At 33.6% G+C, this 20,430-nt stretch overlaps 3 protein-coding genes across 3 annotated transcripts; 2 read left to right on the top strand and 1 right to left on the bottom strand.

The window, feature by feature from the left end:
• Positions 1,451 to 9,902, top strand: LOC109360590 (WD repeat-containing protein 53). Its single transcript, XM_019605590.1, has 11 exons — positions 1,451 to 1,698; positions 1,863 to 1,962; positions 2,666 to 2,727; positions 2,993 to 3,052; positions 4,436 to 4,495; positions 5,599 to 5,655; positions 5,814 to 5,856; positions 7,408 to 7,485; positions 8,992 to 9,316; positions 9,393 to 9,549; positions 9,656 to 9,902. Exons 1-11 carry the CDS (start codon positions 1,552 to 1,554, stop codon positions 9,743 to 9,745), a joined length of 1,179 nt encoding a protein of 392 aa, XP_019461135.1. The 5' UTR covers positions 1,451 to 1,551; the 3' UTR covers positions 9,746 to 9,902.
• LOC109360582 (receptor-like protein 51) lies at positions 12,740 to 14,358 on the top strand. Its single transcript, XM_019605577.1, has one exon. The coding sequence runs from the start codon at positions 12,892 to 12,894 to the stop codon at positions 14,191 to 14,193; it is 1,302 nt and encodes a 433-aa protein (XP_019461122.1). The 5' UTR covers positions 12,740 to 12,891; the 3' UTR covers positions 14,194 to 14,358.
• LOC109360576 lies at positions 15,885 to 18,514 on the bottom strand. Its single transcript, XM_019605563.1, has 2 exons — positions 17,494 to 18,514; positions 15,885 to 16,162 (listed from the first exon to the last, which is right to left on the bottom strand). The coding sequence occupies exons 1-2, from the start codon at positions 18,201 to 18,203 to the stop codon at positions 15,937 to 15,939; spliced, it is 936 nt and encodes a 311-aa protein (XP_019461108.1). The 5' UTR covers positions 18,204 to 18,514; the 3' UTR covers positions 15,885 to 15,936.

Raw genomic sequence — 20,430 nt, 5'->3', positions numbered from 1 at the left:
AAATTTCAATTGTGTCCTTTTTATTCATGATAAGATTACACTTTTTAAGTAAAAGGAAAAAAGAACTTCTCTCTAGTGATGGAGAGGATCTTGTTCCCTAGTATCTAGGAATAAAGTTAAATTGATTATTCAATATAACAATCAAGCTTATTCAATATAACAATCAAGGAATTGATGGTTAGAGAGATTAGTTGTTAATCTTCTTAGAAGGATATTAATGATGTTATATAGAAATGATGTCAATGAAATCAAAATTTAGATAATTTTTGTGAATTAAATCATTCAGATATTGAAAAACCTAATATTACTCAAGTAATTCTGAATATGATAATTCTTTATACTTATTTTGTGACAATTTGATTCCATATTTCATTGACTAATTAGACAATTAGCAACTTTCACCATTGCTCTCAAATAGTTTTTACAAGTCAAAGCAGAACCACTTATAATTGGAGCTTCTTCAGGATACCATAAGACTAGTTCAAGTAGGCCTATCAGGTTTAATCTTTAGCATGTCAATTAACAAATCCCTAGGAATATTCAGGCCAAGAAATTCTTAATAGGCTGATAAGCTTAATAGTTAGGGTTTAGCAAGTCCTGACCCTACTCGCTCATCCAGTATGACCTTATCATGATCGAGTCCAAATAGAATTGGGTCTCATCGAGTCTAGGGTTAGGTTTTGATTCAAAAATTAAACACAGTCAATATTTTGGGCCGGGTGGGACCAAGCATGATTTGGCCCGAACCATGGTTATTCACTCATCATGTTTGTATGTGTCTTTATTCAAATGTGTACAGAGTAAGACACTTTTTTGGTCGAAAATATAATTGATTCTCTAATTTTTTTATTATATATACATGATTAATAATAATATATATATATATCATTTTATATGTCAAATTACATATTCATAATAATAAATAATATTAAGAAGACTTTATCTAAAATGAATATGCATTATATTCAATCGGGTCTGAGGTCGAGTTGGGTTTAAAAGGCTAACTCGGTCGATATTTATGGTCTAGTTAGCTTCGAGTCTAAAACAAAGTCTAGGTTCCAAAAATAATCTGACCAACATTTAGGGTCGAATAAGGGAAAAACTTTAACTCATCCCAACTCGACCCGACCCATGTTCGGTTGCTCACCCCTACTAATAGCAGTTAAATGATCAAACAAATTTTGTTGCATCGTGAAGGAGATGGTTCAAAACCTTGTCGATTCAAGCACAAATAAACCAAAATAACCCATATATAAGATCACTCATGCGGCCGAAAGCTACATGGTTCTTTTTCAAGCCATATATTTTCCCCATGTTTCATTTCTTTACTACTAAGATAATTTTACGAATAAGTAATTAATTTAATTCGTGAGTATCCCTTTTTATAAGTAATCAGGAATTGAATGCTTATATCAATGCCTTGTTGTGTTCATGTCTCATTTAATTAAAGAAATATTAAAAACAAATAAAGAGAGTGATTCCATTTTCCCTCTTTGTGTGAGCTCGTGGTTCACTCATCAGTCTTCTAAAGAGAAGAAGAAACTGCTATCAATGGCGGCAATGGAAGATGACAAGGCGAGTAGTTCAAATTCTACTCAGATTCTTCCAAAGCCTCGACGCCTAAAAGGTCACACAGACAGTACCTCTTGCTGCATTGCCTCACGTGACCGTCCTGGTGTCATCGTCACTTCCGGTGAGGTATTACCTTCTTCCTTCTCAATTTTCCCATTTTTTCCTTCTATCGCTTTCTCGTTTAATTCACTTACACCAAATTTCAAGATTCTAACACTCACTCACCTTGATTGTTATTATTATATATGATTCTAATTTGTATGATTCAATTATGTTAAACAAAACGAAAGGATGGTCGCGTTTGCTGGTTTGATATGCGATGCAAAGATTTCTCAGAACTTCTTATGGATGTTAGTACCGAACCCGTTTCGTCATTATGTTTCAAGCCAGGTATGTTGTTTTCTAATTAACCTCTTTATCTATTCTATTATATCAGTATTATATGTCTTGATTCCATTGTTATTGATGTTCAGTTTTTTTCTCTTTCAAATTATCACAAGATTAGGATGATGGACAGTTATAAGTTATAAGTCTCGATGGTTGGAGAGATAGAAAATTATTTGGTGGTAATTATTGTGTGAAGTCTTAGCTCATTGACTCATGTCTAACTGTGGTTAATTTCCAATGAATACTGTAGTTTAGTTAATAAGCCATGTGATGATAGGATAGTCGTGTACCGAGGCAGCCCGATGTATGAGGCTTCCACTTTGTGAGGTTTGAGAGTGTAGATGTAGGCAACCTTATCGTCGAAAGTGAAGAGACCGTTTCCAGGATTTGAACTCATGACCTTCATGCTACAAGGGTAACAACCTTACAATTGTACTGAACCTCACTCTTGTTGTAGTGTACCAAGTATTGTAAAACCACACGAATTTATAAGTGCATCACTTCTGTTCATCCTTCCATCACTTGGTAATTTTTTTCTCTTCGTGTAATAAGTTTCTTAGTTTTATTGAGAAAAAGAGCATAAGTATGTTTATGAACTTCCATTTGGTCAGTAGCCTTTTTTTAAATCCATTGTTGGCATCATCCAATTTGCGACCTATAGATGATATTATTTACATCTTTTTCAAACAATTGTTGCTTGATTCAGGGAATGAAGATATGATTTATGTTTCCTCAGGAAAAGAGATCAAGTGTTTCGATGTGCGTCTGGTAAGCATTTTATGGGCAACAAAAATATTTGATTGCAGTACTTTCTTTTTCCTTTTACAAGACACCCTTCTCTCCTTTTATTACTTCTTTAAGTATATACATCTGACATATATTGCATTGCTTGTTTTTGTCTTAAGGATATCTTGATATGCTTCCATGATTTTCTTATACTTTAATTGTGATTTATTCTTCTCGCACCTTAATTATTTATATTGTTCAGAAAGATTATTATACTGATCTTCTATATATTATGTTTGTCTTCAAGGCCAACAGAGAATGGAAGCCATTAGAGAGTTATAATTACAACAAGGAGGAGATAAACCAGGTAGATAGTATGACTTGTATTCAAGTATAATGTTGTGCATTACTAGATCTTTTGGAATGTTCCTACCGGTTCTAGGCATATGAAAGCAAAATGAAGCTCTATTATCGTATTTTTTTGTTTTTGTATACCATTTACATCAATGAATGCTATCATAAATTTATAACTCAAATTAATGAAAAATGTCTCAAACATGGAACGGTTCTTTTTCAGTGGCCTTTTCTTGCTTATTACATCACTCTACTCTGCATAAACTTTTATTCTATTGATATTAAACCTTAAATTGAGACATTCATTACCCTAGAGGTTTCAATGATATAGAAATTGGTGAATCATTCTGACAGAGTGTGGGAGCAATTGTGTGTGGGTTGATGGATGATCTCTTATTTGTAACTTTATCACAATCTTTTGATTAAAAACTAACTGGTGGCTTAATAATCAGTAGCTAGCTAATCAACATAATTTAATTTGATCAAGTGCTAATATTGTAATATAAATGCTTATATTTTTAAGACTCCCCCTTAAACTGAAGCTGTAAGATCTCAGCTTGTTACAAACAAACCCAGCCAACCAGCAGCAAATCCATCCAAACAAACCCAAGCACATGCAACCCTTACTGGAATATGACCAAACGGACCCAATACAAGTCAAAACAATGGCAAATTGTGGTAAATACATTCCCGAACAGCTGCAAATCCAAATGGAGGACAACTTAAGTCATGGTGGATACACAGTCAAGCAGCCCTTTGATCGGGGAAACCAGGTCACAAGGGAGTAGATTAAACCGGAAAGGGCTGGCAAGCAACTCCTGAAAGCCAGGCAAATGAATGAAATAGACAGGAAAATGCTCAGTCCAAATGAAGAGAACATAGCTTGAAGTGTGGAATATTATCACTTCTGTTTTACCTGAGCCTTCTTCCAGGGTTCTTCTAGTGTTTCCTCTTACAAATATTTTTCAGCTTCTTACTCATATTCCTAACCTTCAAACATCCCTCATCATTAAATCCATTTGGAAATCCAAGGCTTCATTTAAAGCCAAATCATTTATTTGGACAAAAGTACTAATGGGCAGGGTTAATTTGAGCTGTTTGTCTGAGATATCTGTGGTATCACCTGAGCTTTTTTGTCTGTGATTTTGATATGAAATCTGTTCAGTGTTAGGTGATGGTTTTAAACAGGAATAAGGAGTATGGTTGTGTGCCTTCTTGACCAACAGAGGATACTGAAAATGTCGATATTTTGGGGCACTGTACCTGGGCTTATATTTTCTTGCACATTCCTCCATTCTGTTGTATATACACTAATGCTATCCTTGTAAGGAGATGCACTTCATTTGTTAAAAATGCTATCGTAATTTATAATACCAATATGTGTCTGGTTTTGCAGATTGCATGCAACTCAAAGTCTTCATTTCTTGCTGCAGCAGATGATGGTGGTGAGGTGAAGGTATGCTTCATATTTATTCATCACACACTTTCTGACTTTCTCTAATGAAATATTTCATTTATCAGCTGTTATGAATTCCATTTCATATGGTAATAAGTGTCTCTATGATGTCCTTGCTGCCCCATTCTTCTGAAAGAGTTGAAATTTTTGCTCAAGGTAAAAATGGACCCACGTTTTGCCCTGCGCATTGCCCACACTTCAAACCCTCTTGAATGAAGGGGGTGGTTTAGAGAATACAAACTTGGCCAGAAATTACAAGAAAAATAGGATAGAAATTGCTAGTTATCTCCAACTATGATCCAAAATCAGAGCATTATCAAGACCAGTGGAGTCTCTGATCTGTAAAACAGAACAAAATACGCTCAACCAAAGAAAGAAAAAATAAGGATGTGCAGATAACCCAGGTACTTTGAGAGTGTCTGGTCTCTCTTCCCTCTCCCTGACTAATTTCTTCCCTGCCCTTTTCTCATTCCTTCTTGTCACCCCTAATACATTCTCTTTCCGTCCTCCCGCTACCAAGCCACATGTGTAGTTGGTTGCTTGAAGCCACACTGCTTCCTCTGATCACATGGGGTGTTAATCCCATGCTTCTCGGTAGCTTCTTCATATTTCATTATATCTTTAGTCCCTCCAGGTAATAGTAGGCATCTAAGATAGTGTTATTCACGGGCTTCCTCTGATCACATGGGGTGTTAATCCCATGCTTCTCCTTAGCTTCTTCATATTTCATTATATCTGTAGTCCCTCCAGGTAATAGTAGGCATCTAAGATAATGTCATTCACGGGCTTCCACCTAATAGCTTAAATGTTTGGGATAATTGGATCCTTCTTGTTATTTCCTATGGCGACATTAACTGAATTTTCTAAGTGCCTGGCAATACTGATCTATTCTCTCAAAAAACCATTAGCCGGCATTGTATTCTAAAAGCTTCAGTACATAGCATAAGAAAGAGATTTATTTCATTTCATCTAATGCGATATATTATTCATTATTTTGCATGCTCTTTTATTTTTCTATTGCTTTTTAATTTAAGAAAAGCCTAGTTAATGTAAGTATACTACATTTTCATTTTATTCTGAATGATTGAAAATTTATTTTACAGATAATTGACATTCGCCATCAATGCCTGTATAAAACTCTACGAGCTGGTCATACAAGTGTATCCTTCTTGCTTTTTAGCTGTGCTTCACTACATTGCTGCTAATTTTGTAGATCAGGCCCATTTTACCCTCCTATGATTTTGTTCTTCTACGATTATTAAGTAATTTGATGTCTTGATAATGTTGTTGTTTATTTCACCTTGACCTTGTGTTGCAGATCTGTAGCTCTGTGCAATTCCTTCCTTGGCACTCCTGGGAAGGTAGTTATATAGTCTTGTTTATTTGTTCCATGTAACCCCCTCCCTCAGCACCATGTCCCTACCCCACTTCAAATGTTTTTTATTTTATTTTCTATGATGATATGATTGTTATGCCTGGAGCGGACTTGAGTAAGTCGTCTAATGTCAGCTTTCCATCATGATGGAATACCCATTGTCTTATTGGAAAGAGACATTAGAAATTTGTATGAAATTTTACATGCTGACTCATCAAGTCCATGTGCCATTGAACTGCTTGACAATACTGTCTATGAGCTGGAAGGGCTGACCATCAAAGACAGAATGAACAATTTCTAGTTCTTTCTAAATTGGAGTTCCTAGGATGTGCAGTGAAAGTGTATGCCAAGCCTAGTGGCAATTGCAAACGCACGCTTGCACAGACACACACATTCATTAACCCAAGGGATTTAAACAAAAAAGGGCAGCCTTATGCACAAGGCTCCTACTTAGTGGGGTCTGGGGAGGGTAGATATAACAACCTTATGTCCGCAAATGAAGAGGTTGTTTCGAAGATTTTAACCCGTGACCTCTTGGTAACCAAAGAGATTTAGATGTCATGAAAAATTGGGAAATAATTACAATCACCCCCTTCCGGCTTGTCTTAATTACATTCGATATCTCTCTTGTTTTAGAAATTAAATCGATCTCCCTTGAGTTTATGTTGTCATTAGTCTTAAATCCCTTAAAACATAAACTTCTAGGGAGGTTGGTATAATTTCTGAAACGAGAGGGATGTCGAGTGTAATTGAGTCAAATTAAATGAAGAAGGAAACTGGTCTGGATGTTACTGCATCTTTACTTGTTGAGTTGTTGATATTGTTCTTCCTTAGATGAATTGGCGTATTTGTGTTATAAACACGGATTGTGACAAAATGAATATAACTCCAGGCTTCGTTGTTGCTTCTACCATTGTAACATATTATCTCATTATAATGCCAATGAAGAATTGATAAAATAATCATTCGCTTCTAAGCACAGACTGTAAAGTGCTACTAATTCCTGTCCAAAGTTTCTGGGACTTGCTCTTCCTTTCCAGTGACAAAGTTGACCTTGTTTATATTGAGATATGACATCTTACTTTTCTGCATTGACCTGGAAGACCAGTTTATTTTATAAAAGTGTTATTTATAAACAAATTTTGTGTGTCCCTTTTGGAAATGTTAATCTGCTGATAATAGTTTAAGTTGGTGCTATTGTGCCACCTCAAACAACAGTTTGTGCACTTAAGAATAGTAGAAAATACCCGCATAGGCGCATACACAAAAGAGATGAAAGCCACTTGCGATTAAAGGTTAAATAATATTAGGAAAGTTCAAACTAAAATATTTATAGACCTCATAATTACAAGTTCAATGTATTAACCAAACGAATCTGTAAGAGCACAAGTTTTAATTTATTAATTAAACTTTAGAACTTTTTTAAATAAGGTTTCAAAGTAACAACCATTTGCATTTGTTTAAGTTGCATGCTTGTATTCTAGAAACTTGCATCCATATCCATAGAAAATCAACTCCTAATTTTGTTTTTCCCCAGTAATTAGTGGAGGTCTTGATTCAACGCTTCTGATGTGGGATTTCTCCAAAGGGCGCCCTAACAAAGTAGCAGATTTTGGTATGTTTTTCATATAACATCTGACTTTGTCTTTATTAATTTGTAGTTTGCATTGAATTATCTAATTAGACCGCTCTTCGGTTTTGTCAATTGAATTATCTAATTACTCATTTTGTTGAGTGCATTTAGCAAAATAGGAACATAATAAAGTACATCATGGTAGAAGGAGATAAAGTATCTCCTAGATCCACTTAAACTCTAACACAATGCTTTTATTCTTTTTTAAGGAGATAAATTATCTTTGAGTAAATAGCAACTACAGAGACTAAAAATCTGTTCTTTCTCCACAATCTGCAACCTAGCAGCAACATGGAGAAACCCCATGTGTTCTATCAAAGTAGCATGAACAACCATCATACGACTAGAATAAACCACCGAAAGCATATCAGCAACCAAAAAGGGACGTAGTCCATCATGATCGAAGGCAGAGAAGTGTCCTTGTCCGCGATCTTAAACCTGTGATAGAGGACTTCAATATTCCATCAATGGCGGTTGGCAGTCAGTGAAGCTGTCATAGTAATGACTGGGAGTCACCCTCAAGCCCTCAATCTCCATCTTTCTTATTTTCGCCCAAATGCTTAAAGTTGCCACTAATGGCTCCAACAAAGCTCCAAATAGGTTCCACAGTTAACTTATTCTTCCTTTAACTATTGATTGGGTGATAAGATAAGTGAGAAACTCAGAATATTAATGATTCATATTTTAGAACCAACCAATCCAAAACAGATGTAGGATTTGCAGATTTTAAAAAGTCTAATTCTCAGTACAGAAAATTCGAAAGGAAGAGGTATCACAATGAATGAAATTGGACCCTAGAAGTCGAATAAGACTGTCAAATTACTGTCAGTTTTTAGAAGAAATAAAGAAAACAATGACAAATGTCAAAGTTTAAGTGGGATCAGGAGATAATTGTAATTTATCTCCTTACATTAGGAGATACTTTATTTTGAAATAGGAAACTTTCAAGTATAGTGATGTTTTTAATTATTTTTGAATGCTTTTTACAACCCTAGTTTCCCTTGACCATGATTCTACAGTAGATATAAATGACAAGATAAGCCTTTTACAAAGTGTTTATAAAGTAAAACATGAAAATGCTGGTTAGGGGCTAGTCATTGTTGACAGGTGCAAGTCACAAGCAGGTAGATTTTTGAAGAAATGAAAAGTTCTTCATGAAGTCTGGAATTGTGGATATATATATGTATGTATGTATATATATATATATATATGTATATTATACACACACACACACAAGGCATACATGCATGGTAGATGATAACTGAACTGGCAGCTGGTGCCTTGTTCAATGTCAACTCATGATCCTTTTGCTGATTTTGTTTTCTTAGTTGAATTATACACTTAATATGGTGGCCTTTTTCTTTTCTTAACTCATACATGCATGTATACACTAAGAAGCAATGTGAGTAATATTACGATAAAGGGAAACTGAATATTACAATAAAGGGAAAGGAAAATTATATTGAATATTGCTGTTTATCACTGCAGGTTTAATCGACGTGTCTAGTGGCATGGCTGGCCAGTGTCTCAATCCTGCTTTTATTCATGCAATAGCTGTTCCAGAAGTCGACATGCTAGATAAATTAGACAAGGTATGTGCTGTTGCAAGGGGTGATGGAGTTGTTAATGTGATTAACATCGAATCAGAAATGAATGCTGTCAAGTCAAAAAGCTCTTCAAACTTACGAAAAAGATCTCAACCAAGATCAAAAGATGGTAGATCAACTAGCAACGTGGATCCAGATAAAAATGGGAAAAAGAGGTTGCATTTGGATTACTCTTTGGGTGGCCATACCGCAGCTGTCTCTGCCCTGTAAGTCAATTCCTTATCTGCAATGTGGTAATCTTTACACTAAATGCACATGTCCCCTAACTTGGATCGGTAACAGCGCATTTTCAATGTTTGGGGAGAGAGGCAAATTCATCATATCTGGAGGAAATGACAAGTTGGTGAAGGTATGGAATTGGTCTAGCTATCCTGATGCTGGGTTATTAAGTGACAGCAACAATGCTATCTTACATTTGAACATCAATGTAACCCACAAAGTGAGTTTTGTACCACAATTTCATAGGAACTTTTAGGTTCTGGTTATTGTTTTGCTTCTGCTAGATATGTCTATTATGCATTCACTTATGCACATTTTTTTGGCAGGTCAATCATCTATGCACCACCCCAGCTGATACAGACAACCTTATTTTGTGTGACACATCTAAAGTAGTAAAGGTCTATTCCATAACCTAGTTTAAAAGCTTTCATGACAATTTTGCATTTATTTTGCACTTAAACTTAAGATCATACTCCTTGGCAAGGAAACAGCCTAAAAGCACAAGGGTTTCAGTGTCTGTTTGGAAGAGTTATTTGGGCTTATGAAAATACTTATAAAAGTGGCTTATGACCTTGCTAGAGTCTTATTTCAAAAATTATAAATGTTTTTAAGTGTCATTGATAGTGAATTATACTTTAGACTCTGATACAATTAAATCCATACCGAAATTACTCAGCCAATAAATCTTATGAACACATGACTTTTACCGAATTTCTTGAAAGAACTTGGGAATGTTACTCATGAAGAGGAAACAAGCAAAAAGTACCCATAAAATAAATGCGTGTCTAATCCCTAATTATAGATTTATGACAAAGTAATTGTATCATTCACTGTTTGATGACCAACAATGTGTTGGTCTAGTGGTGTAAGGTATCGTTAGATCCTCAAGATGATTAAAAGGTCAATGGTTCGATTCTTAGAAGCAACACTTGTTGAGAGGGGCAACAAAGTACCCTGAAATTGTTTAGTTTCTTACCCAAAAAGGGTGATGGGTACCCTGATAGTATAAAAAAAATTCAATTATATTTGATGCACACCATACACCGTTGAAGAAAAAGACAAGAAAACGTTAGTTAAAAGGATGCCATGTATTGACGTGGTTTCAAAGGGTTTCTTAAAATAAATATGATTATTGTTGTTTTGTTCTTCTTTTGATAGAAGAAACAAATAATACAAATAGTCATCAATGAAACGTAAGAATGTGGAAACCAAAATGCATAAATAATTCTTTACATGAAAAAGTTGATAAGAAGCACATTATAGTAATGAAATGCCCCATTGCTTCCTTTGTCCTTTTATTATTCTTCTTTTTGTTGTATAGTTATACTTGATAACGAAGTATAGTTATCAATCTCCAGAGAAAATGATCAAAGGTCCAGCTAATAGTTTAAGGAGTAATCATCAAAGGATGTGCCTAAAGAAGTAAACATGTAAGAAGAGAGCCCAAAGGAAGAGCTGGATCCCACTACCATTCTTCTGATCCAGCTGAAAAGGTTCTGGCTAAAAAAATCCTGTTCAAAAAGAACATTAAACTATTTTATTATATATTCTGTTCCTTTTTCTACCCTATACATATTAGTAGGGGTAAGCATGACTTGACTTCATATGCTAATCTAGTATGGTCCGATAATAATCAGGTTTAAATATGGTCGGGTTTTATTAGATCTAGGATCGAGTTCAGGTTTAAAAATTAGATTTAGACGATATTTAGGGCAAGTAGGGACAAGCATGACCTGACCTGATTGTCCCATAGTCACATTCACCATGTTTATATGTGTCTCTATTCAATTGTGTATAAAGTAATAACACTTTTTTGGTCGAAAGTAACATTAATTCTCTAATTTTTTATTATATATACATGATTAATAATATATATATATATATATATGTATATATATATATATCATTTTATATGTCAACTTACATATTCGTAATAATAACTAATATTGAGAAGAATTTATGTAAAATGAATATATATTATATTTAATCGGGTCTAGATTAGGTTTGAGTTAAAAGGTTGGCTCAATCTATATATAGGGTTGGGTTAACTTCAGGTCCAGAGCTAGATTCGCGTTCAAAAAAATGAATCGGCCAACATTTAGATCAAGTAAGGGATAAGCCTTAACTCGTCCCAATCCGGTCCATGCTCACCCATATGACTTGATCATACATGCTCACTCGGCTTGACCCGATCATGATAGTGCCCGAATAGGGTCGGCTCTCATTAGGTCTAGGTTCGGGTCTAAAAATTAGACCTAGTCAATATTTATGATCGGATAAGGGACAAATATAATCTGACCCATCCTCGTCCCATGACTACTCATTCATCATGTTTGTATGTGTCTCTATTCAATTATGTACAAAGTAATAACATCTCTTTGGTCGAAAATATCATTAATTTTCTAATTTTTTCATCAATATATATATCTTTTCATATATAAATCACATATTCATAATAATAAATAATATTAAAATATTTTATCTAAAATTGATATATATATATATATATTATATTTAATTGGGTTTATGGTCGGGTCCAAGTTCAAATGTTGTCTCGATTACCATTTAGGGTCCAGTTAACTCCGAGTCTATGGTTGAATCCAGATTCAAAAAATTACTCAATCAACATTTAGGGTCATGTAAGGGACAAACCTTACCTAACCCACTTCATGCTAACCCCTAATGCATATTACCATTTAACTGATAAAAAACAAGAAGAAGAAAGAGCTCAACTAATTGCATAGAATCATGTTAAATATCTTGATTTTGTAATAACAAACTTTACATAGATTTTGTCACACACATTTAGTTTTATTATTGAAAGTAGTGAAACCAATGTAGTAGCTAAACTTTGTACAAATGTACCCAAAAAAACCTCATGCGTGATTATAACTCATCCTGCATTTGTTTGCTTTATTAAAACATAGGAGAATGTTTATCCTACATAAAAATATTAAATGTAAAAAGGTACAAGGGTGAAACAGGTAAAAATGAAAAAATATATGAAATATGATGGGTTATTATAGATGTGATAAAAAGAGAAATATATAAAGAAAAGTGAGGTATAAAAGATTGTGCATGAGGATAAAAAACTTAAATATAAAGAAGAAAGATATAAAATGATAAATATCTTAAACACATAAATCTTCTTAATGCAGAAACAAAAAGGAATGCTGTATAGTGGAGTAGAGTAATAATACTTGTGCAATTATATTTCACACTTCTGTCATCAACTTTATTTTTTCAATTTGACCGTTATTCTTCAATAATATAACGAAATACACATAGCTATCATGTAAATTGTAAAATACATCAGAAATAGAAATTAGAATTATCTCCAAATGAAAGGGAACAAAAAAACTCCCAACTGTGATAGACTACAGCAGCAAAGGAGGTCCACCTTCTCTCTCTGCAATCTGATTCTCCAATCTCCACTTCTTCCTTCTCTCTATTTCACACTTCTCATTCCACAACTTCATTTTCACTCTCTAATCTCTCACTTTCTCTCAACCTTTGCTTCCACACTTTCTCTCATGTGTTCTTAAGTCTTAACCATTGAGCCATGAAACCATCTCCATTATTTCTCATTCTCCTTTTCCTCTTCCCCACCATTACCATCTCAATCTCTTCACCTCTTCCCCCAACCCCTTCACCCACATCGTCACCATCATCACCATCATCATCATCATCATCATCTTCATCTTCACTTTCACCACTTGACCCAAACCAACTAAAAGCCCTCCAATCTCTCAACATCCCAACCTCAAAGAACCCATGTTCCCAACCATCTTTCCACAATGCCACACTTTGTGACTCATCCAAACCCTTCACCCACCTCATCTCTCTCCAACTCACAAATTGTTCATCCTACCTTTCTCTCTCTTACACTGCCCTCAAATCTCTCTCCACTCTCCACTCTCTCCACCTCATAAACTGCCCCATCTCACCCATTCACTTTCCTCCTCAACTCACTTCATCACTACAATCCTTCTCTTCCATCAACAGCTTCCACAAGCTCTCTGGTGTGTGGCTCTCTCACCTTGCAAATCTCACTGATCTCACTCTCTCCAGTCTTCAGCTTAAAGCATCTGGTCCTTATGTTATTCTCGCCCACATGAAAAAGCTCAAAACTTTAACCATTTCCCATGCCAATCTCACTGGTTTTCTTCCAAAATATGTTCATTCTAATCTTACCCACATTGATTTTTCAGGTAACCATCTAAGGGGTACTATACCTACTTCCATTACCATGCTTGATAGCTTAGAAAGTTTGAATCTTTCTTCAAATGGGTTCAAAGGGGACATACCCATTTCCATGGGGGACTTGATTTCGCTGAAAAATCTCTCATTGGCTTCAAATTCATTTTCTGGATCTATCCCTGATTCAATTTCTGCTATACCAGGTTTGGTTCACATGGATCTGAGTTCAAACCAGCTCAATGGGACTATTCCAAAATTCTTATCAGAAATGAGGAACCTTAAGTATTTGAACCTTGCTAACAACAACTTTCATGGGGTTGTGCCTTTCAACTTAACTTTCATGAAGAGAATGCAAGTGTTGAAGGTTGGTGGGAACAGTAACTTGTGCTATAACCATTCTATTTTGTCTTCGAAGTTAAAGCTTGGGATTGCTCCTTGTGATAAGCATGGAATGCCAATGTCTCCTCCACCTGCTAAGGATTCTTCTTCTGCTGATGATAGCAGTGATTCTGACTATGATGATAGTGCTGATGATGATAGTAGCAGCCACAAGAAGGAGCATCATCATGGGCCAAACAAAGTGGTTCTTGGTGTGGCAATTGCACTTTCTTCCATTGTGTTTCTGATTGTTTTCCTAATCCTTTGCTCTAAATGCTGTCGCTGAAGGCAAGTTTGATTTCTGTTTTTGAGAATTTAGATTAGGAATATTTGTAATTTAAGTTGATGTTTTGTTTATTTCATTTATTTATATATGCAATGGTTTAGATATAGAGGGAGAAATCAAAAGAAAGGAAAGGTGATTGTTAAGTCATTCTATGTTGCACTTTTATTTTGCTACTTTCTAATTTATTATTACACATTTCATTGTTTAAGAATACCTACTATTATTTTTTCACTTTACTCATAAACTATTATTTATGCTTATTTGGTTCCACATTTTATTTCATGTTTTTATATTTTATAATAAATATTAAAAAGAATTTATATAGGCATTAATAAATACTAGTACATGATGGAAGCAAGATAGTGAAACTAAAAATAAGAAGTGAGAAGTAGAAGTTCCTCAAGTTACCTTTTATTTTATTTTAAAACTCATTATTTTAATGTTTTCTTCACATATAAAGAAGATACTTTTTTTTTATTGAAGTCTTTTTTTTATACTACCAAGGGTATTATCTCACCTTATAGTTAAAGAACTAATCTATTTTGGAGTTCGTGATTATCAACACATATCGTTTCCAGGAATCAAATCTTTGACCATTTGATCTAACATTTACCAAAAACCTCCGCCGGACAAATTCTTAGATTCAGGGTGACCCTAATAGTCCTACATGGTGACAAATTTATTATACCAAAAGTCATGGCTAACTTCTCACTATGCTCATTATCTGCATTAAACAATGCATACCTCATCTTAGGAGAGTAACCTTCATTCTTCGTTTGCAATTTTTTTCAGCAATGCTCTAGCTCAAAAATATGATCCACCACTTTTTATGCTAGCTCAACATTATGATGAATCCTGCATCCATATAGCAAGGTACCCCAAATAGTAGGATCTGGTTTAATTGGCATATGGCATAGTCTTCATGAACTTGTATGCCTTGGATTATTGGAGCATGTAGCACATTTGTTCTCCAAAAAAGTGTGACATTGCATGTATCATTTAATGTGATACGTTCAAAAATATATATTTATGTTAAAATATAATAATCAAATGTTTTTCTGACCAATTATAGGAAAATGACACATTAAGTGGTACATTTTATGTGCTGCCCATCATAGCAGGCAAGGAGATCCACCATGGAGGCATAGTGTTCTAATTTGGGCTCAATGCTGCATTAACTTAACTAAAGGGTATGATGCATTCTAAAAATATTATTGCCAGTATGCAATTCCTCTCTTTGAACACCTTTGCCCGCCAAAAAATAGCACACAATCAACTTTACTAACGCTAGAGTAGGTTAGAACATTTGAAAATTTAGAGAGAAAAATGAAATATAAACACCATCTTCCACTTATGACAACCACATAACATTGTATTCTCCTTGAACTTTACCAGACATGTTAACAATTACAAAAAGTAAATAAAACCAATGAGAGAAAAAGAACATAGAGTAGAGGCACTTTCTGTTTGCTTATTTTACAGTGAATTATGTACTGAATTATTAACCTATAAAATATATGCAGTCACAAATAATAATATACCTAGTTTTCTCTAGTTTCTCCCTTAAATAAAAGGTAATCTATATTATAATCATAAGGTCACATGTTCAAATCCTGAAAACAGTCTTTTGCTCGTACGGGTAAGATTGTGTGCAGAACTTCACACTAACTCCATAACATGCCATGCTGGTAATAATGAAGCTTCAAAACATTGTCACCCTTCAGAGAAAGGCATGAACTAATACTAAAAAATATTTACACGAAAGAACCATGGCATAACAAAAGCTATTACCAGGCACGCCATTAAGAAGTTACAAAATGGCTGCCCACGCAACCATCCACCAAACATGCCACCCGATGAGGTACCGGTACTACTGTCGACGAATCTACTTTCGTTCAACTCTTCCATAAATCCATTCTCAGTAACATCAGAAACATTTTTTGCAGTCTCACCACATATTTCACACAACCTGTGATTATGAAAGGTAAACAGAGAAATTAGAATGTAAGTGATAACATTCATACAACTTGTAAATATTGTTTGCAAAAAATATATTATGTTAGACATAGTCACCTAATACGTGGTTCTCTTTAGTATGGTACGAATACGTAGTATGCGCTATGCTACCTTTATCAAATACCGGTACGTTAGGGTATACTCAATAGGATTTCTATAGCTCTCTGTACAAACATTTCTAGTGTCACTTCTTAGGTTTGAATCAACTTTGACTCCACAAAATTAAATTTATATGTTGTTTGTTGTAACTCTTTCATATAGATAGAGTACATATCATCAATTACTCTTTAACTTAATTATATGTGAAAATATGGTTCGTTAATAATAGAAAACTAATTTGCAAAAGAACCATGAATTGGTACCCAAGAAGTAATTCGTATTTCTATACCAAAATTAGAGAATTGTATGTCAATGTGTTGGAGAAGGAGATTCCCTCATTCATCTCTCTCAACCCAATACATATAGTAATTTCAAGCAAGAACTGACATAAAAGGAAGTAATTTCAGACTATCCACTTCACCGGGCACAACGCAATTTTAAATAACAATTCTAGAATTGAGCAGACATCTGAACTATCATTTCTTATTTAAATCTTGCAAGAATATTCTGTTGATAGTGGTGGAAGTATAAATTTACTTTTCGTAGTTCATTACCCATATATCAGCAGAACAAAGAAACATAAGATTTGAAGAAAGTTCATGAAGGCAAGAGCACTTTTTCACCAAACATTGACAAAAACATGAACATGAACATGAACATGAACATGAACATGAACATGAAAACTGAATGCAATCATTTGCTCACAACCAAACCAAGACTTTTTGACACCATTTGGATGTCCAATTAAATTAATCTCGTCTCATAGACACTAGAACCATTTGCTAATCTTGTTTATACTAATCCAAAATCCTTCATCTCAAAAGTAGATATGAGCTACACTAACCAAATTACAAATAATAAACAGCAACAACAACAAATGCAATTTAGAAATTCCTAAAGCTAAATTCCTGTTCTCACCTAATGCTACATCTATAAGGATGCTGCATAATTTCGAAGATTTCACAAGAGATGGAAAGATAAAATCTACCAAATAATATTATTGAAGAAATAAACATTCCAAATTATAATTAAAAAATGCACATCCATGGTACAAACACAGCTACACCTGAAACATCAGCCATAAGGATTTCTCTTCAAAATTGTGGCAAAGCAAGACTTCAACTACACAAATTTTGATCTTTAAACTTATTGGAATAAACAAATAATAACAAAAGCAATAGTTACCTGTTTCCTCTAAGCTTGAACCATGCCTCAGCACAATGACTATGTGCAATGCCTAGCTCATCTTTACAAGCACAACCAAGCTGAATCAAATCTGTACTAGTAGCACTATTAGTTGTTCCGGTATCTGTAGCTTCTAATAGTTGCTCAGAAGCCAGATGACAAATCCTACAAATCATTTCACCTTCCGAAGTCTCGCTAAACGCTTTGTAGCCGCCACACCTTACGTCAATCACAGATGAACTTTTATCTGTTTCAGACACCACCCCTAATGGTGCATTCATAGATACATTACCCAACCCTGATTCATTAACTTTTGCCTTCAATTTCATACTATCTCCATTGGAATTCTCAACCCGAGAAGAAGAATCTATTACAACACAGGAATCAAGTACTTCCCTTCTAACCAAATTTCTTGAATTACAACTACTTCCTTGATCAACCACATGCAATATATCATTCTGATAACACATGTCAACCTTAATTTCTTGAGACCCCTCTTCCTCTTTTACGTCATTATTCAATCTTGAATCATTGCTCATCTTTTCTGAAGTTCTATCTTCACCACTTACACTATCTCTTTCACCTAACCTACCTCCAGCTACAGCATCATATGTAACAACTCCTTCAACTAAATGGCTCAAATTCTCATCCACTCCTTCATCAACATGATCCATAACCTCACCACTACCTTTTCCTCTTACCTGATCCATCACACCAATATCACTTCCTTCCACTCAATATTTTCCAAACCTGAAAATAAACTCCTAACAACACATGCATTCCACAGTGATAAACCCAAAAAATAAAAAATGGAACTTTTTACAGAGAATTAACAATGTGATTAAATGAAAGGTGGCAAATCAATATGTATCAACTACCCACATGATTGTTTGAGGTATATTGTTACAAAATCATTAAAATAGAACAAGATGAATAACCTCAATTACACAGAAAGGTGCCTCCAATCAGCCACAAAGTAAAGGGGTTACCTCAAACATTAAATTATTAAAACAAATTTCAATGTAGGTATCTTTGAAACCAACCACACTATGTTAAGGTTGTGTAATTTGTTTCTGGTTCTAGCTGTTGTCTAACTAGGATGTACAAAGATTCCATGCTACAATCTTATTTTCTAAGTTAGATAGTAGCAAGGTTATAATAATAGTATTTTATTATTTTATGCTGTGATCACTCATATTTAATTATTAAAAATTTATAAGGAAATTTTTTAATTAAATAATATTATTTGTATCAAAGTTTATAGAGAGAAAATATTTAACAATCAAATGTGAAGTTTGATCTATATTGCCCTTGAGTTTCTCTTAGAATCGCTATTACATTTTTTTGATCAAAAATTGTAAAATAATCTTTTAGCTCAATCATATTGGGTTTTAGATTTTTTGATATTAGGTTTGGGAGTTAATTGGTTTGGAAGTCAATTAGAAAATATGGAAAATGTTAACACTCTGTCTACCCACTTTAAATGGTAGACATCACTGAATTGTATGGCTAATATTGGAATTATTTGATTATTTAATTAATTATTAATAAAACAAAATATTATTCATTTTTGTTAGGGAATCAATGCTACATAGTGATAGTAGAAAAAAGTTTGTAAATTGATTTAGTTTTAATATTTTTCAGAAAAAAAGTGGTGTTGAATCTTAACTAATCTTTCAATTAATACAAGTGAAGTATAATCCATGTATCCGATATTGTGCCTCATGTTAGGGATTAGTTAAGATATTATCACATTTATTTAAAAGAATTTTATACTTATTAGAAAATCCATTATAATAATTATTCCTAAATTTTATGAAAGTAAAGTGTAGTCACAGTATTTGTCACCGCATCATTACTTAATTTAGGATAATTGCTACTTTGTTAATGTTAAAGTACTTTCCATTTTTTTTTTATTTATTAAAAGAAATTGTCATTTTTTTCTAATTTTTATTATTTACATTTTTGGTAATGTGATTTTGGAGTTAGAAAATCATAAAATTATTTTTCAAAAAAAAAAGATTTGTTATTTATTGCTACATAAAAAGGATGTTGTTGATTTTTAGTTAATTAAATTTATCCAAAAAATATTATTAATTATTTAAAATAAATATTTTATTATTTCTAGATTGTCCTCTGAGTAGATATTAAATAAAACTTACATACATATTTGCTAAATGTTGTCAATTTTATAATAAACAAATAGAAATATAATGCAAAAAATAAAACAAACAAACCTGGTCGAGCTGCGATTGTGTGTGCTACGGAACAAGAAAACTATCCGTTGCAATTGCAATTGCGCGATGAGGATTGCACACTCCTGCGTGTCGCGGTCTGGTTGGTGGTCAGCGTTGGACGTTGACTCTATTGCTACGTGGCATGCTTGGATTGGTCAGAAATGCTTTTGGCAATGAATTCACCTCACACGACCAAACTCTCACAATATTTCTCTCTTTATCTCTACTTTTGCCTTTTCAAAATTGCCTTTATTTTGGATCTTCTCTGTAATGAATTTCATGGTCACCAACCATCCTATTTATATCTAAATTTTCCTAACTTAATCCCTTTAATTAAGTTAACCATTTTATCTTTAATTTCAAATTCATCATATTTTAAGGGATTCTAACCTACAAGTCAAATCTAGTTTGATTTTTTATATTTTTAATTTTGAAAAAATGGAAGTTTCTAAAAGATAATTCAAGTATTAACTATTTCAATAAATCCAAAAATAATTTTAAAAATGCATAAGAGTAATTTTAATTATTTTTATTAATTTAATGTTATAATTTCGAAAAGATTAAAATGAATAAAATAAGTCATTTTTTATCATTTGATTTTTGGGAGGAAAAATGTAGGTTTCTAGAAACTATTTTTTCGAAAAATATTTGTTTATTCATTTTATATAATTTAATTGTTTTCCTTTGGAAAAGTTTTTAG

This window comes from Lupinus angustifolius, chromosome LG01, assembly GCF_001865875.1.
Source record: "Lupinus angustifolius cultivar Tanjil chromosome LG01, LupAngTanjil_v1.0, whole genome shotgun sequence".
Classification (NCBI taxonomy): domain Eukaryota; kingdom Viridiplantae; phylum Streptophyta; class Magnoliopsida; order Fabales; family Fabaceae; genus Lupinus; species Lupinus angustifolius.
Note: the sequence above shows the minus strand (reverse complement) of the source record. Positions and strands in the feature narration are given on the sequence as shown.